Source organism: Haemaphysalis longicornis, unplaced genomic scaffold (assembly GCF_048455015.1).
Source record: "Haemaphysalis longicornis isolate Haplotype H1 unplaced genomic scaffold, Haemaphysalis longicornis Haplotype H1 scaffold_3, whole genome shotgun sequence".
In the NCBI taxonomy this organism is placed as follows: domain Eukaryota; kingdom Metazoa; phylum Arthropoda; class Arachnida; order Ixodida; family Ixodidae; genus Haemaphysalis; species Haemaphysalis longicornis.
In genome coordinates, this window is record NW_027526335.1 from 224,665,416 (window position 1) to 224,685,754 (window position 20,339).

Sequence of the window (20,339 nt, forward strand, 5' to 3'; positions counted from 1 at the left end):
ATGCGCCGAAATCTCGTGCACACGGGCGTTTTTGCTTTTCGCCTCCATCGAAAAGCGGCCGCCGCGGCCGGGAATCAAACCCACGTCCCCGTTCTCAGCACCACAACGCCTTGGCCACTGGGCCACCCCGACGGGTTAGCGCTAAGTCTAAACTGTGCAAATTTTGTACTGCAGGGTCAGACAAGCCAAGTAGGCAGAAGTGGTTCTTGCCCATTTGCCACTTAAATAACGTGTTTTAACGCATACATTCGCTTAACTAATGCTCGAAAGGAATTTAACATGAAATATTTACCCTGCTTTACTGAACAACTGCAGCGATCGGTCGTCCAGAGCTTGTCGAAGGTTCAGCGGGGTTTTCGGGTCGCCTAAGAGATCTTGCAGTTTGTCGTACACCTTTACGCTCTCTCCGTCCACGACGACAAGCCTGTTCATGTGGCGCAAGTAGTTCCCTTGATTGCAAACCATAATGCGCGTCTGAAACGAAGGTAAACAAAGAAAGAGCCAGTTTGTTCGCACGTAGAGCTAGGGTCCAGCATCCGAGCTTATTTTGCAATGAAGCGCATGAAGCCCACGCACATTAACAGCGCTTTAAGACGCTTTATGGGCCATTTTGCGGGAATAGCCTCCAGCAACAGTCGTACCAAAGAGAGTTTAAACCGATCGATCCGCTCCCGGCAGCCCTCTCAGCCCAACCAAAGTGGCCAAGCGCGTCGCACATGCGCAGTGGCGCCCCTGCTTGCTATCGGTGTGAAGCGGACCGTCAGAAACGATCTGGTAAAACTCTCTAATATCTAGTCGACCGATCAGTGCCCATACACAGCGACACTCCAGAATAATCGCGTAATGCGGCCGTAAAGATGTTCCGGCGCCCGCCGATGCGCCCCGGCCCCTTGGAAGGCCGCAGGTAGAAGCGCCTTCTTGAAGGCCATGGGGGGCTAAGTGACACCATCCAACACGGCGGCACCCAGGCCACCGCTCTGTAGACGGTGGATGTAAACTTCTCCTTCCATAATGGCTGAACACAGGGAGAGGCAGAGAGATCGACCAAAATTTTTGGGTTTAAGTACCCCAAAAAGGAGTACCGTCTTTAAGATTGGGCCGCGTGTCTGCTGACTTCGCGGTAAATGTAGTAGAAACAAGCGTCTTCTGGTGCTCCTGGCACCTCAATGCCTCTAATCTCTCCATCGCCCCCTCTAATGTTCTTGCCCGCCATTATTGCTCCTCCTTGGGGACTATTCAAGTCAATGCAATTTTCCCGCGTTACATCTATTGCATTCTTGCCTCGTGCGCGAACTATTCCAAGCTTTTGTTACTGTTTTTCTTGGAATACAGCGATCAGGGCGAGACACAGGAGCCAGCCCTCTTCTTTTTTTGTGTTCAACACATTGTGTTCAACACATTTTTTATTTGCCATCGAAGATGTGAAGCACACATTTATTTCCAATTAGGAGAACACTGCATTTGCACTGACGCTTTGAAACAAATATGTCTAAAGTTTTCACTTTTGTTTAACAATGTTGGCAATTTTGAAGCGTTTTCACAGACACGGTTGTTTGGAAATGTTTGGCTGTGTGAGCTTCTTGTTGAATAATTCTGCTAATTTGTCACCTCGTGGCTGAACCGAGGGAGAGACAGGCAGACCGGCAGGCAGATAATAAAGCAAACTTTTTGTGTTTAAGTAGTCCAAGAAGGATTGTCACAGCTGAACGAAAAAGACAGGGCGTTAGGTATTGTCGCGGGACACATATAGGGGGCAATGGCCCATACTGCCTGGGCTCAGACACGAGGAGACGAAGACGACGAAGTGGTTGTGTCCTTGCGCGCGCTCTTATGACCGCCGCATCTTGCTTGCACTAAAGGTTTGATACGTGGTGTCAGCACTTCTGTGACTCCTCCGGAGGTGCTCGAGCAGTTTTCTGTGGCTGGAGCCATTTCAGTCTATCGGTGCAATCGGGTAGTGAACGCAACCAGGGTGCCCACTGAATCTGTGATTGCCACCTTTGCGGGACGGTCATGCCCCTCAGAAATTAAATTATGGCCGCTTCTGTTTCGGGTTGAACCTCTCAAACCTCGGCCATTACAGTGCCACAAATGCTGGCGCTACGGGCACAGCCAGGGAGGCTGCAAATCAGCGGCTCGATGCCGTCGGTGTGGGGAAGGGCACGCGGACTCCGAGTGCACTGGAGATGTTCAATGTTGTCTTTGTGGGGAGGCTCACGCGGCAGACTCAGTAAGCTGTGTGGCACGTGCACAGGAAGGGAACATTGTAGAAATCGTTGAGAAGCGCCGGTGCTCGCGCGGGGAAGCTGTAGCTATTGTCAAAGAACGCTCGATCAGCTACGCAGGAGTCACTTCTAAGCAGACCCCTGTAACGGAGTCGACTTTGACTAACATGATGAACACGGCTGCGGAGAAAGCAGTAGCGGAGCATGTAGAGCCACTGGTTTTAACAATGTCTCAGTGTGTTGCCCAAATGCAGCTACTGACGGCAAAGATTTCAGAGTTTATACAGGCTTTTCCTCTCCTCCATGCTTCCTCTGTCTCCCAGATTCCGGTCGTGAATTCAGTTCATTCTTTCCCCACAACTGCCACTCCTTCAGTGCAGGATCGCCAGGTTAACAAATCATCCGGAGCCAGCCCTTCCTTGAACAAAGCTGGAGCGCCCCTAGAGGCCGAGATTAACCACCCAGCCCAGTCTGCTGCCATCGCGAGTGCCCCCCAGGTTCCTCTCTCCTCTGATGAAAGCTCTTCTGACATGGAACTCAGTATTGAAACTTCCCAATACAAAAACAAGAGGTCTCTCTCTCCCGCAGATGCTAAAACAGCCAAGGGTCCTAAATCCAAAACTAAGAAGGGCATAACTCGTACATTAAAATCTGGAGACATCTTAAAACAGGCCATCGCTTCGGCAGAGCTCCAGTCGCCATTGGGCGGATACGGGTCCTGCAATAATTGCCGCTCTGTAATCTCTTCGTCTCCTGATCTTTCGTATGAAATTTCTACGCTATCCCCGGACATTATTCTGCTTCAGGAAACGTGGCTATCTCCTGCAAAATCTTTCGCTGTTCGCAACTTCAGCTCGTTTCGCTTGGACCGCCAAGGTAGCGGAGGAGGTTTGCTAATTTTAATTTCAACCGCCTTTTGCCACAGGGCGTCAATCTCGTTCACGTTGTCGACAAGTGACTGCGAAATCCTCGGGGTTTACCTCTATCTCCCGAATACTGCTCCCTTATCTGTGATCAACGCATACTTCCCATCTGGAGTAATATCTACGAGACCATTGGACGCAGCCCTCGCTTCCTGCAAACCCCACAGCGTCCTCGCAGGTGATTTCAACTCTACCATGTATCCTTGGACTTCCGTACAGATGCCTGTGGGCGCCGGTTGTGGGAATGGATTGGTGACAACAACATGGCATGCTACAATTCTGGTGCGGCAACTTGCGTGAGCGGTCAATCCCGCTCGGCTGTGGACTTGACTCTTTCAAAGCCAGGCTTGGTATTCAATTGGGAAACAATCTCGGATGCAACCAATAGTGATCATGTTCCTGTGCTTTTCGAAATTTTATGCCCCGTTCGTACTCCCAGCCGCAAAATACACGCATTCGTAAATATGAACCGCTTTGCTAAGGAATTACGAGTTGCCCTGTCTACGATGGCCCAAGGGGATGAAGAGCATACGGCCGCAGAGGTTTTGAATTCGATTAACGATGCAGCCGCGAGTTCCAAATTCACAGTCTCGGTAACTAGGGATACGATCAGCCCGTGGTGGAACGAGGAGTGTACGTATGCACACAGACGCAGAAATTCTGCGTGGAAAAGACTGCTCCGCAATCAGTGCCCTGCGAACTGGAGTAGCTTCAAATTCGTGCGCGCTATATTTAGGCGGACTATCAATAAGGCAAAAGAGGAGTATAAGTCGTGCCGCTTTTCTTTACTCTCGGACCCACGGAAAAAAAGAAACCTATTTCGTTTTTTGCGCAGTTGGAATGTGGCTCCTCCAGAGCAAAACATCGAATCAGTCATCAGCTCCCCGGATGAAATCCAAGATTTTATTAACCAGATTGCGCAGGGCTTACATGCACGTTTCACTTCGGCATTACCACCAGTCCTTAGAGACTCTGTCAAGACAACTTTGAGGAGGTGACCCTGCAGGAGATTGGCGAGGGACTGAGCCGTGTCCCTGATGCGGCTCCTGGACCGAATGGTAATACAGCCCACATGTTCAACGAGTTGTTCAACTCTTGTTCAACGAGTGTCCCAACTCACTGCTACAAGTGGTTAACCATTCCCTACAGCATTCATGGGTTCTAATTGAGTGGCGGCTGGCAAAGATTGTCCCCCTCCTTAAAAAACAAGGTCTTGGATACGCGTTAGATAATATCAGACACATAGCCCTCACATCGAATTTCGTAAAACTAGTAGAAAGAATATTGCTACATCGAATTGAAAACGTTTTAGAACGCGAGAACGTCTTGAACCCTAAACAGATAGGATTCAGGCCTGGCTGCTCAATTTGGTCGGCCCGCATTGATTTAGAGAGTCGCATTCAGCTGGCACGCCAACGTAAAGAAGTGGGCGTGTTGGTTACTCTGGATATTGCTAAAGCTTACGATAGCGTTGAATACCAAATTCGTTTTGACACAATCCAGCGTTATCCTTTTCCAGACTACATTGTTTCGTGGATTGGCACTTTTTTGTCGGATAGAAAATTCTTTTGTGCACAGCAGGGCCTGTCCTCTCCAATATACAGTCAAACTCGAGGTGTTCCCCAGGGCTCTGTTCTCTGTCCCGTGCAGTTCAATATTTTAATGAGCTCGGTTCCGGTAAATCCAGACATTCAGGTGTATATTTACGCGGATGATATTGCTTTTTTCACTTCAGACAGGGATATACACACGTTGTATCGGCGTATGCAGTCGTATTTAAGTGGCTTAGAGGCTTGGCTGGATTGCCTTCGCTCGACCCTAAATGTGAACAAATGTGCTCTGCTTCCATTTCCAGTGAGCGGTCCAGTCTTCATATCTCTTAGTTGCCGGCAACAGGACATTCCTCAGGTCAATTCCTTAAAATATCTGGGTATTTTATACGAATATACCCTCAATTGGCGTACACACATAGATTACATTACTACTAAAGGGGCTCGGACCGTGTCATTCTTGGGAGGGCTAAGTCACAAAAGATTGGGCATGCGTCGTGACACCCTACTAATGATTTACAAAATGTACGTCCGAACAATTCTAGAATTTGGATGTGTGATATTCTCCGGGAGTCCCCACTACAAATTTCGCCCGTTGATAATGCTCGAAAGACAAGCTCTACGTTTATGTCTGGGTCTTCCCCGTTATGTATCAATTAAAATTTTATACATGGAAGCCCGTATTCCTCAATTTGTCTCACGCATGCATGCCCTCACCGTAGATGCATTTTTACGAGTCATGGAATCGCCCATATCCAGGCCGCAAACTGCCTTCGTTACATGGCCTTCGTTGTTCTTCGGGAGTTCATGGCCGCGGTTCAAACATCCACAGGCGGTCTTTGTACAATCTCTGCTTGGCCCATTAAATGTGGCCCTCTTGTCGGCTCCAGTACTTGACAGAGTGTCGCACTTAGATATTTCTTTTGATGAAAACTTTCCCTCTAACGCGAAATTACTCCCTCTGAACCTGTTAACAGGCCTCCTACAGGATCATCTGAACGGTTTCCCATTCCACGCCATTGTTGCAACCGATGCTTCTGTCCGGAAGGAGAGGGCAGGCGTAGGTATTTTTTCTCCCGGCCTAGATTGGGCCTTTTCCCTCCGGCTGCCCAACTTTACTACATGTTTCCACTCAGAATTTCTCGCAATAGTCTTGGTCCTTCGTAAGCTTGGTTCCTCGAAACTACAGGCAATAATTCTCACGGATTCATTTTCTGTTTGTTCTGCCCTTACTTCTTCAACTTCATCCCCCCTAAGTCGAGCCCTTGCTTCTTTAGCGCCTTCCTCCCTTCTTGAACTTCGTTTGGTCTGGGTACCTGGACATGCAGGTATCTGGCTTAACGAATCGGCGGATGCTCTGGCGGGAATGGCGTTGGGCGGTCCAGTAGTGGAGGTTCTGCCGCCCATTTCCCTCATAACTTCGGCTCGCTTCCGTAGGCTGTGCTTACTTCAAAGGCTGCCTGATTCTACTTACGATGACTCGGAGCTCGAGCACCTCCGGTACTCATGGAAGTGCAGCATAAGCCAGTCGCGAGCTTGTGAAGTAACCCTCACTAGCTTTCGCTGTCGCGTTCCAAATTTAAATTATTACTTGCACCGCTCTAATCTGGCCCTGTCGCCGTTATGCGCCTTTTGCAAAGAACCAGAAACAATCGACCATTTCTTCTTCTCCTGCCGACGGTTCTCCTCGATAAGACGAAGATACTTAAAAAGTACATGCAGCCGGCTAAACCTCCCGCTGTCTGCTACAGTTATTTTGTCATTCGGGGCGAAGGAACTGGGATTCTGCCACGGTGATCTTTGCAATGCGTTGCACTCATACATCCTGGAATCAGGCCGTCTGCCGTGCTAGACAGCATTTAGCTTAACTGAATTTTCTTGTCAAGAATATGCGCGCCAAGCTCACTGCTTCGTCTGTACCACTTTCTTCGTGTTTCTTACTTCCAATTTTCATTAAATGGTGTTCGTTTTTACCTTTTTTTCTTTCTTTCTCTAATCTCCTTACTTTTATTTCTCTACTCATATACTGCTAATCCATCCTAATAATTAAAAAATTTTCTTTGCCTTCAAAAATTACCTAATTTCTTTCGGTAAGGCGCCCATTTCCTGGCCAATCCCCCTGAGTGGGTACGCGCCATTTCTTTGGAACCACCACCACCACCACCACCATGTAAATACTGATCGTTCATTATTCTTCGCCATGGTCCGTGTCATCTGTCGTGCCGCCACGTTACTATATTAATGCTTTGCTTAATAGTGCCGGCACCCGGAGACTGAGTCGACGTACGGCTAGCCGACGACGCAGAGACGACGCTTTTCTCAGCAAACGTGCGACTGGGAGGTGTCAGGTAGCGTTTACAGGAGCATTTCTGTGGCACCCAAAGCAGTCAGAATAACGGCGGCAATGCAAAATATTCGCAGGACATAGGTCGCGATCTTCGTTGCGAATCTGCAATGTTTTCCGCTGCGTGTAAAAAGGTTGATTATGTGTTTGACGCGCAGAAGCTACACCTGGGCTGGGAGGCTCACCGTAGTGGACAAGCCGAGAGCCGCGAACTGATTTCGACCACCTGGGGACCTCTAAGGAGAGCCGAAATCTCGACACACCGCCCTTCCAGCTTTACGCCTCCGCCAGAAAAGCAGCCACTGCGGCCAGGATCAAACCCGCATTCCTAGGCTCATCAGCACAACCCGTTGGCCCCGGAGCCACCGAAGCAGGTGCGCGGCGTGGAAAAAGTGCATTTAACTTAGGTACGCTTGGGCCCGTAGCCTAACAATAGTTCGACTTAACTTTCTCTGTTCGAAAGGTGTTTACGTGCCCCTTTCAAAATCTGTCTTTCTGGTGATGCTGCTTGAGCGCTTTTCATGACCTCATTTTGACCTCAAGTTCAATGTGCTTAGATATTTGTAAACCGCGGTTCTAAGCACGGGCTTAAATGTTGAAGCGTAAGTTTGAATCACACACTGACCTTAACCTTTTTCATTTAATGTGGATATGTCCTCACTTTGTTCGGGGTTGAGAACAACTCCTCGCCTCCCACGCCCTCCAAATGATGCTCAAGAACACTTACTAAGAGTTCGGAGTGACACCACCCTACTTGAAGCATTTGAGCGGTTTTCACTACACAGTGGTGTCTATAAGGTTGTCTGATACGTGAACCACCATCCATTCTTCATTTTTGTCCCGTTTGGGCACATTCACAGTAGTGCCCTCCAGTGTGTTTTTTTTCTTACAAACTCAATCGTCTACGTGAACGCCGGTCCCTTCTTCAGTGCATCATTTTGAAGATCTGCAAATGTTGCCCAGTTTGTGCAGATTCACTGTACTGCCCTTCAATGTGTTTTTTTTACTCAAGAGCACTACACAAGAACTCAAAATTTCAATTATATGTACGCCCTCTTCTCCCCCCCCCCTTATTCCCTTTTCCCCGGCAGGGCTTCTTGCCTCTTTCTCATTAAAAATCCTATCAATCAATCAATCAATCAACTTTCTGCGCTGACCGTCCCTTGCCGTGAGTCACAGTTACATAATGAGCATTTCTTGACCATTTAAGAACGGCGAAAAAGAAACACTGAGGACGACTAAGCAAACAGGGCGCCTGCCAACTCCCCAACCTTCGCCCGTACCTTTCTTGCGCCTTTCAGCATGTGATCTTCAAACAAATCGCCCAGCTTTCTATTTTAATGCGAGCATATCTTGGCCAGATCACCACAAGTGCTTTCACATCGGCATTATAGATAAATCCTGTCAAAATAGGCGACGAAGTTTGATCGCCGTTGCCAGTCAGCCATAACAACTGGGACTGCAATCCCCGCAGTTCACGGAGCATCGTACGTGACCGCCGTTGGGGAACTGTTCTAAAGCCAAGAGATCTGTTCTCACCCTGTCTTTGAGCAGGCCCTCCGGACCGATGACTTCCCTGAAGACGCGGCTTCCCACGACGGGGTCGAGCGCGCTCAGTGGGTCGTCCAGGAGGTACACGTTGCTCTGGCTGTAGGCGGCGCGTGCTAGCGAGATGCGCTGCTTTTGGCCACCGCTCAGGTTTGTGCCCTTCAGCGTCACCAAGGATAAAAGAGTCGCAGCGTCACTATCAACCCCTTACAGAAACCAATGTACATGACACTCCTTTCCTTTTCGTATGCTGTGCCGGTTACGTCCGCGCACACACACGCCAAACTGAAAACCGGAACCCTGGACGTCCACTGACAGCTTGGTTTGGGTATGCCTAGGTGGCGCCTTTCCTGTGCTTTATTACCGCACCTCAAGATAAGGCAACCTGAACGGAGAAACATTCATATCAGTATTTTGGAATTCGCAAAATATTTGCTCCCAGCGCTATATAGTTGGTGTCATCGCTTCAAGGGCTCCTGCCGAAAAGAATCGGTCGAAAACTCTGCTGTGACAACATGCCTACCGACTCCCCACCACGCCGCGACAGGCGAGAGAGAAAGGAGAATAGCCACAAGTCGAGTGCTCGTCTTCTGGTTATTCTCCTACCTGTGTCGCCTATCGTGCTCTGTTAGATATGAACACCTACCAACTCGCGCAACTTGTAATTATCCTACATGATGGGAGAAGAAGAAGTAAAAGGCCCGAAGCGCTCAACACCGTATCCATGTATTTTTAGCCGAAATGCGGTAATTATTTGGGGTACGCGTATCCCAATCATACCACCATATTGAGGAGGTATTCGCCGTCATCCTGACAGCTTGTTTGGGCAAGTGGGTGAAATATATCACAAGCTACATCCATAATACGCCAGCCCCTGGCTTACGCTTGGAGTAGGTCTAGCACTGGAGTTGTCATGCAAGACACAACCAGCAGCGGTGACGAATCAACCACTGTGAATGCAGTCTCACCCAACTCCATCTGGACCGACGAGGAAATGGATTCAGCTCCCATCGAGGAAAGGCGTCAGCCTACAAATCACGAAGAGCTACAAGATTTCATCGAGATTGTCTCCAAAGCTCAAAGACGACGTCAGCGTAAAGCAACCTCTTTTGACCTAACTTCCACACGAGTCTCGTCTTCAACCATGCCGCCTCGTTCCAAAGCAGGTAAGCCTGCTGTGAAACCCAAGCCTTTAACAAAAGACGACTTCAAGCTGGTGCTAAGCCCCCACGACCAAATAGCTCTCGGCGACATTCAATATGTTGAGCTCTCCTTGGCGTTGCTGAACGCTATAAACGCCACGTTGTGTCAAGCAAATCTTCGATTACGGGTGGGCGTCCCGCAGAAAATAGCTACAGTAAGCACCCCGTCATCGGAGGCAGCGAGGTTGCTCAGCCAAGTTAAAAAACTCACCATCGACAAGAAGCAATACCCAATTCAACTGTATGGGCTTGCACCTGACGACCCTATGAAATGAGTCATGCGTGGCGTGCCCACAAGATTCACATTACTCAAAATCCTGAACAACATTAACCAGACGGTCGACAAAGTATACTGTCAGACGCATTTGAACCTCCTCCATGGTAATCATCACCTTTTCTGGCCCCAAAGTCCCTTATACAGTATGGCTATACGGAGCAGAATACCCTTGATCTATTTACAAGAAAACAATTCCCGTCTGTGGCGCCTGCAACAGCGTTGTACATGGAGCGACTGCGGTGTGTCACGTCTGTAGCCTCCAAAATCCACAACCAGAACACGCCTGCAACCCTACGTGCAGCCTCTGCGGCCACTCCCATTTCTGTGGGTCCCCTGGGTGCACTAAACGCTACGCTGAACGACTCCTTCGTTCTCAAACAACAACAAAATCCGACAGGCACGAAGTGAATCATCCAGGACACTGCAGGACCTATCACCACATGGCAGTCACTCACGTGACCGTTCATCTACGCTTGCTGCACCGAAACGCTACCGTTCCAGAAGGACGTCCAGGGGGGCCTTATGCACTACGTCACCGGGGGATCAACTGGATCGGCCGGCACAAGTAAGCTGTGCTCAGATGGTTTCCCCCACAGTAATACAAGTAATACTCCGGAGGCTTCTAACACCTTTCCTCACCAAACTTGGCTACATCGGACGCCCCCCCCCCCCACCCCCCCAATACCCAGCCACAAGTAAATTCTACCCTATACACATGATTTTGGGGTGCGCACACAACCCAGTTTTCCCACCTTTACGCACTTCTATTCCCCTCCCTGAGCTGTGGGAGAAACTAACGACCAGCGCTGGCTTGGACGCACAGCAACTCCTGGTGTCCGGGGCTGAGACAGCAAGGTTGTCCCGTGGTTTCCTGGACTGAGGAGCCACTCCCATATCACCAGGCTCACAATAAAGTTTTTCCTCCTCATTCGCCTCCTGCATGATGAGGCGGCCATCTGATGCGCGGCTGTCTGACGTTGTGCTACTAGTATTTCCTTTTTGCTCTGGGGATACCTCTGCAGTGCGCAACCATACAATGTTTGTATTGCTGCCATTTTTTGCCTGTATACGAACATGCCTCAGCCTTTGTAACTGTCATTTCTAAGTGAGGAGCACCTTAGGGGCCTGGTTTCACGTCCTAGCTCGTCCCGAGTGACGGTGCGTTCTGGGCACCGCGGTCACGAGGCGTCGCGCACCCAAACCGAAGCTTCGAAAAGATCCCCGCTTCCCCTGGACGGGATGGAACCTGGGTCCTTCGCGTTACCAAGCCGATGTCAATCGCACTGCCCCACAGAGACACGCGATGCTCATATGCAAAGTGCCGAGGGTGATTTTTGCGCTGCACTGTGACCACGGAGGCTGCCGTTGCTAGCCCACAAATAAATACACAATAATACAAAATACGAAAAAATCACGAATTCACGCATTCATTACCCAAAATATTGAAAACTCAATCCGCTGCCTCTCTAAAGGTCCTCTCCGTGTCTGCGGAGCCCTCTCTTGACGACTTTCGGTATCAACGCCAGGCTTATACCGAAACTAGTCAAGAGAGGGTGCCACAACCCCTCCGGCGAATCATTGCTCTGCACTTCACAGCTTTCACGTTGAGTAGTACTGCTTTATTTCTTTCCTGCGTTGACTTGCGAAGGAAGTAGAATACCAGTGGTTTTATTTCTCCTCTATAGTGCTAAATATTATTGCATGCCGGCTGACTGAGTTTTTTATTTTGTATTTGAAAATTAGTCAATTTTCTCGAATGTACTGATAATCAAAAATACAGAGAAATGTTTCACTGAAGAATATTTCAAAATACTACTGGGTAAAGGTAAAATTCGCTCGTTTAAAAGAGATACCTGTGGACACTTGCCTTACTTTTGGGCGCGTAATTGTAGAAATTTTCAGAGGGACCATGTATTGTGTGCCTTTGCTTCAAATAGCACAGTAAAATGGGAACGTTGTAGCAGCAGTGTAGTTTTTTCGCAGTGCCGCTTGGGCAGATGGGAGAGGTCACTTAGTTGTTGTTGTTAAGTTAGTGGTAAAAGTATGCAGTGTGCCTGAAGGAAGGCCACTGTATTCGTGCAAAAGGACTGAATCATCTTTGAGCCAGGTTGCGCTCTGATCATGGGGGAAACCCGCTTGTTTTGTTAACCTCGTTTTGTTACCTTTTGTTAACTTTTGCAACACCATTTTGTTAACTTGGCTTGAACTTCCTTGAATTTTCATTTCCTTCTTGTTTTGAATTGTGCTTACTTTGTTTTGGCTTCTCATCTCTTAACGTTTTCCACTGTGTTATTTCTCTTGCTGTTTTGCTTTTGCGTCGGATTAAAATGTTGTGCTCCTTTGATCTTACGCCATGCCCTACCAAGTGCCCGTAAGGTTTCCTGAACGAATTAATAACTAAATAAGGAAAGAAGTAAAAACGGTGTATATGAAATTAGGTAAATAAATACAATGATAAAAGAAACTGGTTGGAAATACAATATAAACACTACCGTAGCGCTCTACGTTTATACGGGTAGCGAAACGACAAGTGAGTCGTACCTTTTCGCCGAGTTCAGTCATATCTCCCGACGGCAGCTTGTTGATGTCATTCATCAGCTGGCAGCTTCGAATTACACGTTCGTATCTGGCACTATCCCTTGGTTTTCCGTAGAGAATGTTGTCTCTCAGAGTCATGTTGTGCACGTTTGGGAGCTGCGGCACGAAAGCCACGCTTCCCTGCAGAGGCAACAATCGTGGCAATTCGTCAGGGTTAAAATTCTCTTGCGTTGACCTAAATGTTTGTGGGTTCATTCACGCCTGGTCTTGAATAAGCTTTTTGCACGTAAACGTAAGAATGAACTGTTGTGGTCTTATCCTTTGATCTTTTGACTGAAGCCGGCCGCCAGTGCGTCTTACCGGGAAAATAAACCCCCACTCAGACACTGATTTTTCACATTTGTTCCACGGAAAGAGAAAAGCAAAAATAAGTGGCCTTAAAGGGACACTGAAGTGATTTGTAAACAATGCGGGATTACGAGCGCAAACTGTAGTCCGGAGTCCCTGGGCCCTGTTTCGACCACTCTGTGCGCGTTTACGCGAATTTATTTAGTAGAAAAATCAATTCGAAAATGCTGTCCTCCTCTCTTTACGCTCGCCCATTTTCTGTGGCCTTTTCGTGTGACGTCAGCAGGAGAGGAGCTTACAATTGGCTGCGCTACTGCACGGCTCGCCGACCTTCCGCGACTGAGTCAGTCGGCCCACCGTTTAGTCCGCCGGCCGCCGACGGGTCGGCGCAATTCGTTCGATCAGTTGAAACTAAGCCACAACACGTTTGGGAATGGAAGAATGTGCCTTTCTTTACTTGGTTAGTTTGTACACTATCTAGCTCCAAGTCAAGGTCGCTTCACACAAGCGCTGCACAAGCGCACATCCGACGCTTCGCTGACTGGTACGCCAGTAGGAAAATATAAGGCCTCTTGAAGGGGGAGAAGAGTGAGCGAAGTCAATATAGGTACTAAAGAAACAGAATGAACTGATATTTTTACCGTACAGCGTAAAACTAGGGTGCGGGAAGCACTTTTTTGCGCTGGGCGAACAAGAAGAGCGGTCAGGAGCACGACTACGCATCTGCGAACGCTTTCCCGTCTACGAAATGCAATTGCTAGACATGAGCTATTGTGGAAACTCGGGGGACGCTTACTGCACGAGCGCAATACATCAAATAGTCACCTAAGCTGCTTGCAATACTAAAACTAAATAAAAGTGTAAACTGGTTAAACATTATATACCTGATATTTTCCATTGCCGCCAGCGGCCCTTTGTGGCCTGGCCGTCTGGTGCGCTAGGTAAGTCACCGCAAATGTTTTGCCAGTCACAAGTTCGAATCGCCGCGGGTACATGCTTTTTTTTTGTGAGTTAACTTTTTCGTTTTTCGCCGATGTTTTCTATACTGAGTTCACCTTTTTTTGGGCCGCAACGTTCATTGCTCCACGAACTAGTCCACAGAACTCGCGCAGGCTGGCACTGCCGCGCTAGCGAGTTCTCGTTGGCGTGCTGTTGCCATAAGCACCGACTGCTTGCGGGCAGTGGGCACAGGCCAGAATCAACAGACCCTTGGCCTGATGCGAACACGCTTTTTACGATACAGGCATGAGCGAGGCAAGCTCCAAATATGGGGGGAAAGCGCATGCATTTGAGCGTCTGAGGGGACGCGGAGGGCGTTCATGCACTGCGTAGGCCTCAGATAGTGAATGCTACGATTCCAAGCCGTCCTGGGAGGCTTATCTTATGCATTTTACAGCCGACAACATGGCAAAAGCGCGGTACTACGATAACTGGGATATTGAGAATGCCCATCCAACGACGCCATCGAATGTCAAACATGTTGTTTTACAGACCGAAACCGAAACCGAAACTTGTTTGATTGCTAACCTTGGGCATCGTCCAATCACGGCGCCCCCTCCTCCCAACGTCACAGCTTAGTTTGTGCGGCCACCGCAAACCGCGCATGGTAGTTTTTCTTCTTTCACGCTTTGTAAAATAATTACCGATTTGTCAACCGGATAAACGATGAAAAGTGTGCTAATTTGAGCCAGTCTACACAGTGCAAGCAAAAACGGGAGCTTGACAAATTCACTTCAGTGTCCCTTTAAATATATGCTATCCCTCGCTTAAGATTTGTGCGAAGGCGTACTTGAAGGTGTTTTCAATAAGCCGCATGGGCTGCTTTAAAGTGGTCCGCTTTTGAACATTCTTCATTAAAACAGGCATCAAAGAAACCCGTCACAGGATCTTCGTTTTCCGATGGGCACTACACTTCCTCCTCGCAAGCTACCTTCAAAACAAAGCAGATGTTCTTACCGTGCATGTCGCGCTGCCTTGGATCAGGTGCATGTCTCCGAGAATCGCTGAGAGGAGCGAGGATTTGCCACTTCCTACAAATCCGACCACTCCCACCAGTGTGCCGGGCTCAATATCCAGGTTGACATTGAATAACTGCACCTTCACCTTTTCGTGTTCAGGTTGTGCCCACGAGAAGGAACAATTACGCATCTCCACAGCACCTGGAATTACAGGACAACGACGCAGCGTGTTAGCTCCTCACTGCACACACAACTTGCCTTAGTCTACCCTGCAGACTGCTTTTTTGTCGCAGCTTCTATTTTGTAATCTCGCCCCAACGCTGTCACTGTAATTTCAATACGACGCTTCCTTTTCCACCAGTATATGTCTGCAGATATTATATTCTCATAGTGCCTATTTCATCGGAAAGGAAAGTTGAGTAAATCGGGAAGTTTGGAAATATGTTTTAGAAAGGAACCTCCAACTATGGCTTCGAAAAATGCTGTGTGAAATGGGGCATGCATGTAAAAGTGGCCGCGGCGGCCGCTTTTCTGATGGAGGCGAAAAGCAAAGGGCAAGTGTGTACGAGATTTCGGCGCACGTTAAAGATTCCCAGGAGGCCAAAATTAATCCGGAGCCCTCCACTACGGCGCCCCTCATCGCCTGCGTTGCGTCGGCGCGTTAAACCCTACAATCAATCAAAGGGGCCATGCCGACAAAATACAAGTTTGTTTTATTCGAGCGATTTTGTGTTTTATATCGCCCCCAGCACTTTCCTTGTGGCAAATAATGCTTTATTCACTGAGAAATAATTCAATTATGCTAAAATCTTTTATTCTTCCGCCAAATCGTGTGTTTTCGGACGTCAGCAAGGAAGTCATAAGTGCGCGTATTCAAACGAACTTCCACTGCGCCATTCGGCGCTGCAACCTTCAGTCCTCCCAGATGGCGCTACCATACTCACCGACGGACCGTTGACCATCATTTCCTTGTGTTTGACCGTATTTGCACCTGGTCCTCGAAACAGGATCACGTAAGACAACGTTGCTTACGCCAATCGGCCAGTGTCGTGTAAGAGAAATCCAATGCGGCGGACTGCTGTGCAGCTCAAACAAGCCTTGTGTACGAACAGCAGTGCGCATCGGTACTTGTATGCTTACGTGATTTTCGAAAATTTCGTTGTTTACCGCACCATTTTTAGTGCTGTAAAACGAATATGCATTACATTTAGGCCCAAATAAGTCGTTCAGACAGCTCATAATCCGTGCCTAATTTGCGTTAGCTTTTTTCCGGCCTCACTCAATCGTAGATCTGGACACATGTGACATCGTAATGCTACCCGTCGGTATTTCTCAGCGACTATTCCAATAGGTTATGTTGCGGCAAATGAACTAGTGGGTCGCATGGCCATTCCCTTCTTTTCCTAATTATATGGCTTATTTGAGCGAAAAAAGTGGCGTGAATGTGATTCTAACGAGGCAATCTGTCGAATGAATTAAACTTGTGTTTTGTTTGCAGGGCCCCTTTAAGTCCCCACTTCACTGGAATTTTAAAGAAGCCATGAAGAAAAAGTTTGCTTTATTCGAAAGATTGCCTCATTAGAATCATACTCACGCCACTTATAACGCAAACTTCGCTCAAATAAGCGGTCTAATTAGGAAAAAATGGAAAGGCCATGCGACTCACTCGCTCATTTCCTTCAACAGAACCTATGATGTCATACCAGCCAGCTCTGCGATTGGCAGAGGCCGGCAAAAGCAAACTAAAATTAGGCAGAGCTTATAAACTTGCCCAACGGGCTGTTTGCGCCTAAATTTAGGCCAGATACTTTTTAAAGCAATAAGAATGGTGGGACCGGCAGTGGAAGTTATGGAAGCGCACGTCATCATATATGCACCGATACGTACTGCTGTTGGTACTGCGCGAACTATGCTTGGTTTAGCTGCACAGGACTGCGGCTCTTTGGGGTAGTTTCAGACGACACTTGCCGATTGACGGAAGCAACGGTGTATTACGCGACCATATTTGTCGAGCGAGCACCATGTTTCACGAACCGATTATTTTCTCCCTGAACAGAAACAAGCCAGCTTCAAATACCGTAAAAAAAAAAAAAACCAGAGGCAGAAAGGGCTTGCCACGGTATGGTGGCGCCATGTAGGTTCACTAACGGTAAACAAGGCTTTCCAATCGTCTGCAGAGCGGTACGTTCCTATGACGTCATTGCAGACCACGAAAACACAAGATTTAGCGGGAAAGTCAAAATTTTAACGCAAATTGATTAATTTCTCAGTCAATAAAACATCGTTTGCATCCGCACAAGCGCTGGGGACACTATAAAACACCAAATCTTTCGAATAAAACAAACTTGTGATTTGTCTTCACGGCTCCTATAAGGACCCGACATATGACACGCGCTAGTCGACTGCTCGCTACATGCCACTGTAACTGTCAACAGCCCTTATGCGCTGCCCAGGCAGCACCACAGGGAGGCGTTAAGGGGGGTACTACACGCCTCCGCGTTTCCCATACGTTTGCATCGCTGACGAACGCTCATGAGGGTGGTGCTTCCGATATTTTTTACGGCGTGGGCTACAGCCAACCACCAGGGTGAAGTGCGATCTTGGGCACTTCATTTCGCATAAAACAACAATATTATGGCCCAGAAATTAGCTTACAGCTGCGATGAAACGGCATGTGGTGTGCCTGAGCTCTCCCTGTCTCCAGTGCACCGACGGTCATTTGATCGACATTCAGTTTGAGCCGAGCCCTTTTCGCTTAATCTAAAAGGGTTTGTGACGTAGAGATGTCATCTACATCCATCGTTAAAAAGAGAAGATGAGTGCACTAAACGATCATTGTGCACTTCGTGCTTTGAAGGCACACTGCTGCGCCGGAGAATGCTGCGCTGGCCCCGCACACTGAACACCACCTAGTTTCGTTCGTTTTTGGTCGTTGAGAGCAAAGTAAACGGGCAACGTGATGTGGCAGTAGCTTGCTTTTGCTATTCGCCCGGCTCAGTGGAAAGCAGCGGCGAGCGGTGGCTGTGATGATCACTGCTTACAGAAGAACTACTCCACATTGTTTTCTCAAAACAGAGAGGCGTTTGTAAGCTCCATCTGCAGTAGCAAACGCTACATTTCTTATGCCAGCAAAAAATAGGGAACTTCACTTTTGTTTTACCTCTTATTTTTGCCATATGCGGAACATGAACAAGGTGTATGTCGTGGATGAACTAAAGAAAAACTGAAGGCTTGGTCATTCAAACAATGACCATACTGCAATAGGTTAGTGAAGGCTAGGCATCGCACTGCAACAAGCTGCCAGAGAATTGTGTGCAACCTATCGAAGAGAACCCCCGGAACACAGAGGTAGCAGTAGCCAGCGTGCCCGTGTGTTTTGTGGAGAAGGTGCAGCATTATGCTACTGCCTGTACTGCGGTGATCAACAGTTTTTCTACACTGCTCCCGCGTTTTCACCTTCTTACGGCTACGCATTTGAAAAAAAGGAGAGGGAGAAGAGAACCATGTAGAGAAGAATGCTTGTATTCGAGCGCGTTCTTGGGATATATGAAGAACAGTGCAACAGTACTTGTCAGTAAAACTGGTAGAGTTTAAAAACACTGCGCATGCTGCCTAAACATTAATGAAGCAACACAAATTTTCTCTTCTGAAGAACAGGGAAACATTGCCTGGAAAATAAACAAAGGAAGTACAAATTTATCGGAAAGTTATCTCGCCGTTCTAGTACTGCTTGTCAAAAAATCAATCAATCAATCAATCAATCAATCAATCAATCAATCAATCAATCAATCAATCAATCAATCAATCAATCAATCAATCAATCAATCAATCAATCAATCAATCAATCAATCAATCCTTTATTGGAAGAAACCAAAATACATCGTGTGCTACAGGGACAGAGACTAAAGGCTAAATCGCCTGACGAGGACTCTGTCCCTCTGCAGTTCAACAACGTTGCGTGTACATTTTACGCAAAAGATATTGACAATTTGGGTATCTATACAGAGCAAAGTTTGCCACAAAAAAAAAAAAAATCTAAAGCAACTTGTCTAGTAAAAGAACACCAAGAAAATAACTACATCCAACATATATGCATGCATTTCTCATGACACAGTGAATAACTACACACACGTGTATAATATTTCGCTAAGCACGGTAACGCCATTCACAAAAATAAAGAAAGCAAGAAAACAAACCAGAAAATGTCAGCTAGATTGCGTGAACAAAAATGGCAGGCAATATCAATTGCTATAGTGGAGACCAAGTGACTGCAATACATTCTTAATGTGCTGTTTAAACGCACTTACCGAACACGTGAAATCTATTTTACCATTTAATTTATTAAATATATAAAGTGTTTGATATTCAGTTGTGTGTTTGCCATAATTTGTCCTGGTTTTCGGCATTCTCCTCTTTTTTTGTCGTATTGAATAACCTGAATCGTGATCTACGCCTGGCCTGCAAAGGTTATTTTGTTGTATGTACTGTAGCAGCTTAAAATAGTAAAGCTGGTCTGCTTTTAATATATCGTGTTTCAAAAACAGGGGAGATGTCGGCAGACTCTGGTGGTTTCCGTGATAGTTTTCAAAACATCTAAGCACTTTCTTCTGTAGCACAATTATTTTACTATAATTGCCGGACGTCGTTGTTCCCCAGACTAATAATCCATAACAGAGCTTCGAATAGAACAAAGAGCGGTAAAGAAGTTTTTTTAGCCAAAGCGGAATTAATGTTGTTAACTTGTACAGGGTGCCAACAGTTCGAGCCAATTCTATCCATAAGTGTTCAATGTGTGCTTTCCATGATAATCCCTCCTCAAACCAAACGCCAAGGAATTTTTGCTCTCTAACCCTTTCAAGGAGCTGGTTATTGAACATAACTTTAAAAGTGGTGCATAACGGTTTATTTATAGGGTGAAATATGATGTACGTAGTTTTTTTGGCGTTCAATTGTAACCTGTTATTTTTCAGCCAGTTTGACAGGCATCGCATGTAATCGTTAAAGCTGCTTTCAAGTGACGCAAGATTATTAGACGTAAAAAAGATATTAGTGTCATCTGCATACATTATGAGTTGTGGTGAATGGGGTATCGAAACAATATCATTTATATATGCAAGGAAGAGGAACGGTCCTAAAATCGAGCACTGTGGGACACCCTGTTTCAACATTAATTTTGAAGACATTGTGCCATCAACATTCACAGTTTGGTAACGGTCTTGCAAATATTACTTAATAAGATCTTGGGCAATTCCACGTACACCATAAATGAACAACTTATTAAGCAGCAGGTCATACTGTATGGAGTCAAAGGCTTTCTTAATGTCTAAGAACAGTCCAAGCGCGTATTTTCGATTTTCCATGTTAGCTAATATTGCGTCCTTGATAAGAAGTAACGCCTGCTCAGTCGAACGCCCTTTCCGAAAACC

General features: G+C 47.2%; 1 protein-coding gene across 1 annotated transcript in view; it reads right to left on the bottom strand.

Moving 5' to 3' along the window:
• LOC144176017 (ATP-binding cassette sub-family C member 2-like) overlaps positions 1–20,339 on the bottom strand; it is a 320,694-nt gene that overhangs the window by 50,742 nt on the left and 249,613 nt on the right. The window contains exons 14-17 of the mRNA XM_077705121.1: positions 14,912–15,114; positions 12,611–12,787; positions 8,582–8,749; positions 293–474 (exon numbers count right to left, since the gene is read on the bottom strand). Coding sequence (XP_077561247.1) covers positions 293–474; positions 8,582–8,749; positions 12,611–12,787; positions 14,912–15,114 — 730 coding nt within the window. The remainder of the gene's footprint in view (positions 1–292; positions 475–8,581; positions 8,750–12,610; positions 12,788–14,911; positions 15,115–20,339) is intronic.